The 13,015-nt window shown below is 36.9% G+C and overlaps 1 protein-coding gene across 1 annotated transcript; it reads right to left on the bottom strand.

The window, feature by feature from the left end:
* Positions 1-6,535: 6,535 nt before the first annotated feature.
* Positions 6,536-10,110, bottom strand: LOC145054406 (uncharacterized). The gene is made up of 7 exons (XM_079002574.1): positions 9,469-10,110; positions 8,472-8,779; positions 7,705-8,388; positions 7,503-7,631; positions 7,236-7,439; positions 6,952-7,152; positions 6,536-6,864 (listed from the first exon to the last, which is right to left on the bottom strand). Exons 1-7 carry the CDS (start codon positions 9,737-9,739, stop codon positions 6,760-6,762), a joined length of 1,902 nt encoding a protein of 633 aa, XP_078858700.1. The 5' UTR covers positions 9,740-10,110; the 3' UTR covers positions 6,536-6,759.
* Positions 10,111-13,015: the final 2,905 nt, after the last annotated feature.

Below are 13,015 nucleotides of genomic sequence, written 5' to 3' on the forward strand. Positions count from 1 at the left end.
TGATTCTGTCAAAAGATAAGATCATTGGTCCCAACTACATGGACTGGTTGAGAAATTTTAAGATGAATCTTCAATATGAGGGCAAAGAATATGTCCTCGAAAAGCCTCTTGCTGAAATCAATCATTCCACCGCTACTCTTGAGGAAGTTGCCTCCTACAATAAACACTCTGATGATTCAACAAAGGTCGCTTGCATCATGTTGGCCACTATGGCATCTGAGTTGGCCATGTTCTATGAAGAATATCGGCCATATGAGATGGATCTTGACCTTGCTGGAAATTTCCACAAGAAGGCGAGACAAGAGGACTTCGAAGTGGTCAAGTCTTTTATGGCATGCAAGTCAAGGAAGGATAAATTTTTTGTCCGCACGTATAAAAGATGCAAATATACATAAAGCAACTACAAAGGCTCAAGGTGTTATTTGACAAGGAGTTGGCCGTTGACATGGTCCTTAAATCCTTTCCTCCTAATTATGATTAGCTCATCATGACTTATCATTTGAACAACACAGAGACGATATTGACCCAATTTCATAACTTGTTGCAAATTATTGAGTCGGGAATGAAGAAAAGTGATGCCCATTCTGCAACGAGTGCTCCTATCCTGGCCATTAGATCTAGCAAAGGGAAAAAAGGAAGGCTCCTTCCCAATCCAATAGGAAAGGGAAGGCCCATGCTAGAGGGTCTAGCAGCAGGTCTAAGTCGAAACCCAACTTTAACGTCCCTTCGATCGGTGATCCAAAAGAGACCACTTGCTTCCATTATGGCGAAAAACGTCATTGGAGAAGAAGTTGCCCAAAATACTTGCAGGACTTGAAGGATGGTAAAGTCATGCGTCATTATTGGGTCTTTAACACAAAATGTGGTTTCCATATTTGTTTTGATTTGCAGGGACTAAGAGAAAGTGAGGAAGTGGATCATGGAAGGTTAAACCTGATCATGGGGAATAGGCGATATTTACATGTTACCAAGATTGAGACTTATGAACCTGTGCTGGGTAATGGTGTTAGATTTAATTTAATTAATTGTTGTTATTCTATAACACCAGTGTTCCAGGTATTTTCAATTGTTGTTCCATTCTTTAAAAGTTTGCAAATTTGGTCCCCACATTAGGCATACGAGATAGGTATGTCGGGCGTAGGTGTTTAAACGAGGATCGTGAGTCCCTTGCAACGTTGGGCATACGCATCGGTATGTCGGGCGTAATGCTACAAAGGGAAAACACTAATTTTGTAGCACCCGGTTCCTGGTACGTAAATGTTATTTGAGTATTTCCTTTCTTTTAGCCTTGAACTCGGCGAGTCATAGGTCCGACTCGCCGAGTGGATGCGGGACCCGGGACACGTTTAAGTTGGTGACTCGGCGAGTCCATATCCTGGACTCGGCGAGTCACAGCTGTTGGATGAAACCCTAAGTTTCAGGGGTTTGCACCCTATTTAAAGGACTTATCAGCCCCAAGCCGGCCCCCATTGACCCTTAAAGCCCTGTATCTCTCGTTCTAAGCTATTCTTTGAGATTTTGAGGTTAGTGTGTGTGTTTTTGAAGGCTTTGAAAGAGGAAGGAAGTAGATCCAGAAGAAGGGAAGCCATCCAAGCATTATTTGTGTTCTTCCAGCAGTTCCTTTGAGGTATAACCCGTTTTCCCCTTGATTCTATGCTTAAAACTTCATTTGGGTCCTTCTTGGTCAAATCCCCAAGCTTGTATGTGCATTGTATGTTGTAATAAGGCGTTTGGCCTTTGGATCTAGGCAAGATTGAGCTCCAGGGGCTCAGATCTGTTAGCTTTTTGGCCTCATGTTTCTTGTTAGTCCTAGATCTACCCTTTTGAGACATTTTGAGCCCTAAAATCCATATTGGTGAATATCCACACGTAAAGTTGGAAACTTTACGTGTGATTCGTGTCCTAGAAGTCCAGATCTATGAATGGCATGGACTGGAATCGAGCAAATCCGTGTATTCAGTAGGTGCATGGCAACGACTCGGCGAGTCGTTCATATGACTCGGCGAGTCTATTCGCGAGTCTCCGAGTTTGCCCCCTTGTCGTAGTGTCGAGTGACCAGTGAGTCACGGGGTGTGGCTCAGTGAGTCGGAAGCTTAACTCATCTATGGAGGTACACGGCGAGTCAATGCCCTGACTCGGCGAGTTCAAGGCAATCTCCTTAGATCAAGAACAGACTCGACGAGTTGTTCATACAACTCGGCGGGTCGCTGCATGAGTGTTCTTCGGATGAAGATGGACTCGACGAGTTGTTCATACAACTCGGCGAGTCTTCGCATAAGTGTTCATCGGATGAAGATGAAATCGGCGAGTTGTTCATACAACTCGGCGAGTAGGATGAAGGACTTGAATATTGGTTAAGAAGGTGAACCCGTCGAGTCGTCGCCTAACTCGACGAGTAGGACCAGGATTCAGGGCAGTCGTTTGCGTAGGGACTCGGCGAGTTGGAAAGCCAACTCGGCGAGTCGAGGTCAACTGAAAGTTGACTCTGACTTTGACTTAGGGCAAGGTCAGGGGTAAAATGGTCATTTTACCCAAAGGTCAGTGAGCAGTGCTTGATTGAGTATATTGTGGGAATTGCAGCCGGAGGGTTTCCGGAGCAGCAGCAGCAGTAGTAGGTGATCAATTCCCACACAGACCAGCAGCTATTTCGAGGTGAGTTTCCTTTCCAGTAGGAACGGGTCTAAGGCACCAAGGCCGACCCGTGTAGACGAGATGCTAGTACTAGAGTGTGGGCCGAGCCCGTATCTCTGGGTTTAGTCAAGTATGATATATGTGTTAATATGATAGAATTGCTTATACTTGTTGTCTGCGTGATACTTGTATGTTATAGGTTAGCGGTTGAGTGTGGGCAGGGCCCGTATCTCTCCGAGGTTGGAGTGTGGGCTAGGCCCGTATCTCCCAGATAGCGAAGTGTGGGCAGGGCCCGTATCTTCACAAGTGTGGGCGAGGCCCGTATCTCCCGGCTAGCGAAGTGTGGGCAGGGCCCGTATCTTCCCGAGGGTGGGCAAGGCCCGTAACTCCTAGCTGAACAATGGTTGTTATATGTTGCATGGTATGTGGTATTATGGGGGAACTCACTAAGCTTTGTGCTTACAGTTTTCAGTTTTGGTTTCAGGTACCTCCTCAGCTAGGGGAAAGGAGCCGGCGCGGTAGCGGCACGTCACACACACACACTCTCCGGTTTCCGCATTTACGAGCTTCACTGGGATTTGTACTCTGATATTTTGATTGAATGTATGAATTGGCTTTTAGACATGGTTCACTTGTGTGATAATTTGATCAGACAATGTTTTAGCTTTTAATACTTTCTAAAAGTAATGTTTTTAAAACGAAATTTTTGGTCATGAAAATTGGGTCGTTACAAATTTTTAGGGTTTGGACCCTATTTAAAGAACATTATGGGCTCTAACCCTTTCCTACCTCTAGCCTCCATTTCGAAACCCTAAGTGTATGTGTGTGTGTGTTTTGAAGCCTTAGAGTGTCATTTTGGTTTTCTTAGTGGTGAAGGAAGACCCTTGGAGTTGTAGTGTTTCACTCAAGACTTTAGATCCAACAATTACTCATCCTTGTGCATCTTTTGGAGGTATAAAGCTCAAACCTTGATGCATATTTCTTTAGATCCGTCTATATAGTAAGATTTGTTCTTTAATGTTCCCATAACCTATGATCGTGAGAGTTTGAGCAACTCCAGACCTAATGAGGAGAGTTTCCTTTCATTTGGAGCATGGTGGTTCACAAAAATGGGATCTTGGTCCTTTCCAATCATGCTTGATGGATCTATTAAACCTTTTGGTGATGAATAAGACTTAGAGTTGGACTTTGGACTCCTTATAGCCATGCAAAGGCATAAGTTTGCAACTTTATTATTCCAAATGTTCATTAGTTTTGAATCTGAAGTTTGGACGTAGATTCTTAAGGTATTAAGACCTTAATAGAGTTTTTGAAGCCTATTGAGTACGCGGGGTGTAACCCATGGTACGTTGGGTGTACCAGGTTGCGATCTCGTAAGTCTTTTGAGGTCGAGTTGTACGTTGGGCGTAACAAGGCGTACGCATGGCATACATTCATGAAGCCTTTTGGGCCATTTGGGCTTTGGATCACTAGGAAGTTTTGGGATTTGGTTGGTTGGGCCATGTGTGAAGGGGCAAAATGGTCTTTTGCCCTTAGTAGGATAAATTATGTTTTGGCCATTATTTGTGGGTTAAATCCTGATTATTAATTAGGGTTATTAATGGGTTATGATTAGTGTGAGGAGTTGTGTCAGAAGCAACTCGCGTATGCGATATAGTTATCTTATATCAGAAGTGAGTCTTCTCACTGTACCTATAGGTCGAAGGCACCATTGTCGGCCCATTATGTTGTTATGTAGAATGCTAGTTGTTATGTGACTCTTTTATGTTTGTGTGATCGGGTTGAAATAAACCCTAGGCTTAGGCCCATTATTGTTTGATCGGGTTGAAATAAACCCCATGGTTAGGCCCATTATTGTTTGATCAGGTTGAAATAAACCCCATGGTTAGGCCCATTATTGTATGATCAGGTTGAAATAACCCCAAAGGTTGGGCCCATTATTGTATAATCGAATTGAAATAAACCCCGGGTATGGGCCCATTATTGTTTGATCGGGTTAAAATAAAACCTAGGGTTGGGCCCAGGACTGGGCCCATATTTGTGTTTTTGGGCTTATATACGCCCATGGCTGGGCTAAATGTGTGTTTGGCATATGGTACTTTAAGGAACTCACTAAGCCTTGTGCTTACAATTTATGTTTAATTAACATATTATAACCACCCAGTGGCGATTTTGTTTGGTGTCCCAGTGTGACACCGACAACACCTACTATTCCTGTACGTAGTGGAAAAAATTTCGATTTTTTTACCTATTTTTCTTGCACCGACAACACTTATTTCAACATCAGCAACACCTAGTATGCATTACTGCGCCCGCCCAGGTAACATCCCATGTATCTCACCGTACACTCAAACGTGCAGTACTCTAAAGGATTGGAGAAAAGGAAGATGACATTTCAATGTATTTGACTTCCCTCTTAAATCTCATGTTTATTATTGGAATAGTGATATCTATTGCCATCTTCTCTTCATAGTTCAATCGCCTACAACCCGCCTCCACTATTCCCTAGTAATGCATCATCAAAAGAACAATACTTTCATGATCTACAAAACTTGTTATACACCTTATTTAATGAGGAGTAGCATTTTGTATCGGTCCAACCCTAATCTTCTTTTGTTAATTCTTTTTATGTTAGTCTTACAGGGTTCTCCTTAATTTTGAGTTTGTTTAGCTTTCGTTTCCATGTTGCTTTCATCATTTACTCCGATAAATGAAAGCAAAGTTGGTGTTGAATTTATCCTTTCTGTGATCCATGTACACATCAACTAAGCATACATACCTTTGGAAGAATTTTCACAAATTGGAGTTATATTGTTGATGTCCGAAATCAACTTCAATAAAACTATTAAGTTTTAAATATATTTTCAAAAAACTTAAAAAGTGGTATTATGATATTTATCTATTAGTTGTATTTTTGCTAGTTTTGGTATTTTCTCGAATGTTTAAAACATGAAATTTTTTTAGTCGTATTTTTTCCGTGTTTTTAAATAATTTGGTTTTTTTTTATTATGTTTTATTTTCCGTTCTTCGATTTCGTTCTTTGGTTACATGCTTCGGTGCTTCTTAGTTATGGTTGTTTTCATTTTTGAAACAATTATTCGGTTTTTTTTTTTTTGTTTATTTCATTAACTACGTGCTCACTGTTTCATTAAAACTATTCGCTTTAAATTATTTTTTATTTTGTTCGTTTATTTCATTAACCACGTGTTAACTGTTTCATTAAAACTACCACTGAATGACTAATAGTCTAGCGGTATGTTGTGTTGGTGGAAATGTATGATCAACGATAGGTTGAGATCTTAGTCCTTGAGACAAAATGTGTAATTAGATTTAAAGTATGATAACAGGCCTTTAGTTTTGTGGTTATGTGAGATGTCTCTCTTAATGAGATCAAGAGTTAGTCACATCCAAAACATGAGTGTAATTAATGGGTAATTTAGGAGTAGATTATTATGTTTCGTCGTTATAAAAAAATTAGAGAAGGATGTTTGTGTATGTGTATTTGACAATTCAATAAAAAAAATAATTAAAAATATAAAAAGAAAAGAACGTAAAATTGTAAATGTATAACTATGGAGGTATTTTTTTATTTTTTATTTGGGGGGGGGGGGGGGGGGAGGGGGCAACTGCGAAACCGGCCACAAAGGGTTATTCCGAGGTTTTAGCCGGTATTATGTCCTTTTTTGTAAACAAAATTTAATTTGAGACTAAATATTAGGACTTTATTGAAGATTTCTCTATTTGAAGATAATAAAACTGATTTATTTTTCATAGTTGGCATATACGAGGTAAGACATTAGCCTGTTCATAATAGGTATGATTAGTCTAGATTTAATTAATGACATTGACATGTAAGTAGAGAAATTCGACTTGGCATATATTCTTGTTTTTGTATAACAAACAATTGGATTCAACAGCAGCTGTTATAAACAATTTGAATCACAAACGAGTAAACAAATTACATGTACGTGAGTTGAAACTACATTACCAAAATTACACAAAAGGAAAGACCACTTCGGACTCTTACCTCTTGAGGTGAAAAAAACCAAACCCCTCCAAAAAAAAAAAAATCAAACAAATTACTTAAATACCCTCTCCCTCCTCCTATTACAAATCCACCCACCCACCCTATTGGCTTAACAGTTTGGTAATAAATGGTAATACAGCTGCAAGCAACGCCTTTGGACACTCCTCATGTGGCAGATGCCCACATCCAGATATCGCAACTAGTCTCTGCAAGTATCATATTTGCCACTCACATAAATAATATATTTCAAATAAAATGCTACAGATTTAGATTTAAAAAAATAAAAAACTTACAGAATTTACAAACTTGGATGCCATAAGTTGAATGGATTTTAAAGGAACAAGTGCATCTTCAGCTCCTGCAACAACCAAAAGTGGCAACTCCTCCACTGCTTTCACCAACAATGATTCATTTTGTTGTGAAAGAATTGTTTCAGATGACAATCTTCCGATCTCATGTAATGCTTCATCCCAACCTTCTACACATAGTGGTGCCTATTTTCATCATCCATGAAAAAACAATAAACTCAATATACTTTTTTTAATTTAAAAAAAATATATATCTAAGAATTTAATACCTTGTAGAGACTTAAAACATCTGTTGTTAGCTTTGTAGCATCATACCATGCTCTTCTGTTAACAACTTGACAAATTTCTGTTCTAAGTAAAGGCCGAACCAAATGTTTTTTCCCTAAAGATGTACGCATCAAGATTCTAGCAAACCCTGGAACAACTTCTCTTGATAAGCTTGTTGTTAGTAACACCACACCTTTTATCTCCACCTGAAAATAAATAAAATATTAGTTGAGAAATTAAAAAAAATAAATACTTAACTTATTACTTACATCAATAAGACTCCCGGATGCTTTCACTCTTTGTGCAGCCTTTAAAGCAAGAAGACCTCCATCATCATGGCCAACAAGAACAACAGAAGAAAGCCCCATTTCTTTACAGAATGTTAGAAGCATATCAACCTGAAATAGTATTAAAATGATCAAAATATTCAATAAAGAATAAAATGGTATTTTATAATTTAAAATACATCACCTGTGTATCAAGCATGTAGGGGTTAGGTAAATTATTAGCTTCCCATTCCTGTCGTTTTGGCCTAGAAGTCAACCCCCATCCAGGTCGGTCAAACGCAGCAACAATACAATTAACATGACGAGATAAAACACCCATAACATGTCTCCATGAGAAAATCCCTCCTCCAAATCCATGCACTAACACAATCCCAAATTGCCCATTGATTTCAGGAACTTGTTCAAGTGAATGAGAAACATGTTTTTTAGTTTTAATGATCACATTCTCATTAGTACCCTCATCAAGGCTAAAAATGGGAATTTCTTCTAAAGGGGAAGTGGTGCCATCTAATAGAGGGGCATAAAGGGGAGATGTGTGGAGTTGATTGCTGTAACTCCTTCGAAGATGATATTGTGTTTTTGGGATAACGTTAATGGAAGGTCTTTCGAGTAAAGTGGAGGATAGAGTACGTGAAGGTGGAGTAGGCATTGTGAGTTTGTAGTGAAGAGTGACACCATGGCAACCCATGAATAGACTATCAACGTCTGATAGGAATCTAACTGGAAGTTCACCATCATTCCGATTTTGCCCTCCGAATGGTTTTCTTCTGATTTCGCTGTCGCTTTTTGGTGTTCTACCAGCACTAGGTGTTGGTGATCTTGGGACTTTAGCATACCCAGATGTAAACAAAAGTTTGCTTGAAAGAACCTAGATATTAGAAATTATATTCAGAACTTAGATGAAGAAATAACAAAAAGCATAAGCTTTGAATGTAAGTGAGTATTAGTTACTGATTCAGGGTCAATTCGGTGAAGCATGAGCTTTCTTCTTGCTCTGCAACTTGCTCGATAAGCGATGACTGTATGTCCAAGGGCAAAAACGACAGAAGATAGAAAGAGTACAGGCATCCCCCATGATTTCTTTAAATGGAGTCTTTGTCTTGAAGGAGATGATGAAGCTTCAGCCTCAAGTTGTGAATTAACAGTGAAAATGCAGACTTTAATGGATAAAAGGAGAACTGAAAAGGCAGAGCATAATGTCACTGTTCCAAGATACTGTCCGTGTGAGAGTACAGGGCTATCACAGATCATATAAACACCTGAAATAACAAAGAATATGGTAAGGTGTAAGCAAAGATAAGGGGCTTTTAATCCGTTTTCTTTTCGGTGATTATTTCATTTGATTAGAATAGATAGCAGTAAATGAAATTTTAAAGGAAAAGGTCAAAGAAAGACGCTGAGAGCAAATCCACTAACCACACCATTTAGACACAATTATCAGAGGTTTCTAAAAAGGGTTAGGTAATTTGATGATTTTAAGAGACCCATGTGCCATCAAGTGTGTACACTGTAACATCATTGTCATCGAGACGTGTAACAGTACTTTTTTACTTTTCAGACTGCTATGAACCTTAATTTATAGGTACAAAGTTAATTAAAGAAATGGCAATTATGCGAGAGAAATCAAAGATTAAAACAATAAAAACTGCTAAATCGAATTCAAACAAGAGCGGAGACTCTGTTCTTGCGTCTTCAAGCAGTTCTGAGAAACTAAAATGCACATCACAGTAGCTTGAAGTTCATAGCAGATAGAAAAAACAGAAAATAATACAAAACAAATAGGAAAATTATTTGAATTGTGATGTTGATGGTTGCGAGTTCGACCAGTAATCAAAGCATGTGCATATGAACCGAAATGCCCATAGAAAACCAGGCAGCCATACAGAAAAAAAAAATAAGATTGATAAGAATCGTAAATGTGCACAAGGAAATAAACTTGCATACATACAGGTGATTATGAGAGATCTGACGACTGAAACCACGGGAATATCGGTCAACGAACTTCTAAAAGAGTATCTATTCAGATGCTCTTTGAAGCTGTAGCATCTAACGCAGGTAAAGTTCGAAATCAGAACACAAGGAACCAAAATATCACCGATTGCTACCAGAATAGGAAGCGATAACACCAATAACGACGACATCATAACCACCATAAAATATATCGTCCGTACAAATCTCCATATTTTCTCAAAAAACAACCCTCCCTTTCCGGCAGCCATACCGGTAACAATTTTCAATCCTTACTTTTTCGAATTTCGACGATCGGTGATTCAAGTGGGTCCCCAGGAGATCTGAGATTGAAGGAGCAAAAAATTGAAAACCCTAGCCGATGCCACGTGAAACGACGGCGTTTCAGCCATCTAAAGCCCAGCGGTCGCCGGTGAATGAAACGACGGACCTCTCGGTTGTTGTAATTCAAACAGAGAGGATAGTGAGCGGCATGGCTAGGGTTTGCAGAGAGCTTGAAAATGCGAAAGAGGGATTTGAAAAGGGTTTGAAAGAAGGGGACGATGTATGGAGGAGTCTGGTGGAATTTCGACGGAGAGAGCTCTCTCTTGTTGGTTGTTGTTTCCCGTGCTTTTTCAACGAGGGAGTGTTCTTTTGAATTAAAATCATTTTTTTTTTCTTTTTTCACAATATTTTATTAATTTAATCATTTGATTCCATGTCTAACCAAATTAGTAAAATATCAATATAAATATTGAGAGAGGTTGGGTACCATGTATTTTATTTTATTATGTATTTTATTTTATTAATACAGTAGAATAAGATTGAATTGATATACAAATATTCACATCACTTTTTATTAGTATTTGATAGTATTGTATTATTACACTAATAAAATAACTATTCAAATATATCATTTAGAGCATTTCTAATCATGTATTTTTTTTAGGAGAAATTAAATTACCTTCTACCTTTTATGCCTACAATTATTCATACCCATTAAAATTATGACAAATCAATATTCAATTTTATTTTATTTGATATATTCATAATATAGTCTTAATGAGTTAGTTAAGAAAATATGGAATGATGCCACTTGTTATAAATTTATTGGGTAGGAACATTTGTAGCTATAAAAAGTAAGAATCAATTTAATTTATCATTTTTTTAGTATAGTAGAATAAAATTGAATTTATATACAAATATTTTTGTCATTTTTTATAAGTATTATATGATTATGTTAATAAAATAAATATTTGAATATATTGTTTAGAGTATCTACAAATACATTTTATTTTTTTAAAATGTAAAATAGAGTTTAAAGTGCCTCCAACTTCGCTTTAAGTTTATTATACACTTTAAAAATAGAATGTAGAAATAGAGTGTAAGAAGATTATATAATTTACATTTTAAATTTAAATATAGCAACAAAATAAAGTAGAGGTGGAGATTTCATTTAGACAACAACATTCTATATTGATTTATAAATAAAAATCAAAATAAATTCGCATAGTCTAAAATACAAATATTTGATATCTCAAATGTGATTAAAACTTATACGACTACAATGGTAATATAATAGGGAAAATGCCTTAAAAGATCAATTAAGTTTCAAAAACGTTCATATTACCCCAATTATGTTTTTGTTGTTCACAAAAAACCAACGAAATAATGTTTTTTATTATAAATCCAAATAAAGTTACGAATAAAAATAACATTTTTTAATGGTGACCGGCATGTTGCAGGTAAATGATGGGGGTAAATGAGTTGGCATATTTCTGTTGAGTTGGCATATGTGTTGGCATATCTACGTGGCATTTGTGTTAGATAGATATAGGGCATAATGGGGGATATGACTCCTTAATCAATCGACTTCTTCAATCGACTTCTTCAACATGGCTTCGGGGGATACGACTCCTTAATCAATCGACTTCTTCAATCGACTTCTTCAACATGGCTTCTTCGTCTCGATCCTCCAACTCATGGTCAAGATCAAAAATTTCCAAGTCAAAAAGCACAATTGATAAGGCACATCCTTGTGATTGTGGGTTTCCTTCTCGCATCTGGATATCAACAACAAAGGCAAATCCTGGTAAAAAATTTAGGGTTTGTCCTAACTCTTTGGTAAGTATATATCTAAAAGCTTGTTCTTGTTTGGGTCCCTTTTTGTTTTTCATGCTACAATATTGTTTGTTTATGTTATAATTGAAGATGAAGGATCCAAAGGATAAATGTGATTTCTGGGAATGGGTTGATGATGATGAAGAAATTATAACCAAGAACGAGAATAAGAAAGATGAAGAACATGATTTCAATACTGAAGTGAAGATTACAATATTGGAACATGATTTCAGTGAGTATAAGATGAAGACTGATAAGGAATGTAAGAGTTTTAGAAAGGAATTGGATAAAATGAAATGTTTAGTGTTGATGTTTGTTGTTTTGTTTGTAGTGAAGTACATGATTTAGTGTTAAGTTTATTATGTAAGGAAAATGTACTTTGAAATTATCAGGATATGTATATTCAAAGTAGTTGCATTGTACTCATGTAAAATGGTTACGAAGTGGGAATGAAAAGAAGGTATTTGTGAAGACTGATACACATAGAAGGTGTTTATGAAGGCTAATAGTCCATAAAAGTAACATACTTTTTATTGATTGAAAATAGCAAGGGCAAAATAGTCCATAATAAGATTACACTTTATCAAATGATAATAGGAAGGGCAAAATAGTCCATAAAAGGATTGCACTTTATCAAATGATAATAACAGGGACAAAATAGTCCATAAAACATGTGTTTGACATTATGCATGTAATTTGTGTTGTAAATGGTTTTTAAACACAAGGGCAGTTTTATTGAAAACACACATAATAGCAACATACTTTTTATTGATTGAAAATAGCAAGGGCAAAATAGTCCATAATAAGATTACACTTTATCAAATGATAATAGGAAGGGCAAAATAGTCCATAAAAGGATTGCACTTTATCAAATGATAATAACAGGGACAAAATAGTCCATAAAACATGTGTTTGACATTATGCATGTAATTTGTGTTGTAAATGGTTTTTAAACACAAGGGCAGTTTTATTGAAAACACACATAATAGCAACATACTTTTTATTGATTGAAACTAGCAAAGGCAAAATAGTCCATAATAAGATTACACTTTATCAAATGATAATAGGAAGGGCAAAATAGTCCATAAAACCTGTGTTTGACAAAATAGTCCCACAAAACAGTTTTTACCAATTTTAACATAGTTTTAACAAATAGGGGCAAAATGGTACATTGTTATAATATGCATAAAAGGTAATAAACTACATATGAAAGCATAATTAAACCACATAATCAAGCATGTACACATGGCACTAAATGTTGGTAAATGTGCACAACACCAAAAGACAAGCCTAAGCATCAAAAAGACAAGCCTAAGCACCAAAAGATGTGCACTAAGCACCAAAAGATGTGCCATTTCAAAGTATCTGACATAATCCTAATAGAACACACTTATCCTAGTTTATAGTAACTGGATTTTCAGTACTTT

Source organism: Lactuca serriola, chromosome 5 (genome assembly GCF_051521515.1).
Source record: "Lactuca serriola cultivar US96UC23 chromosome 5, Lser_US96UC23_V15, whole genome shotgun sequence".
NCBI lineage: Eukaryota > Viridiplantae > Streptophyta > Magnoliopsida > Asterales > Asteraceae > Lactuca > Lactuca serriola.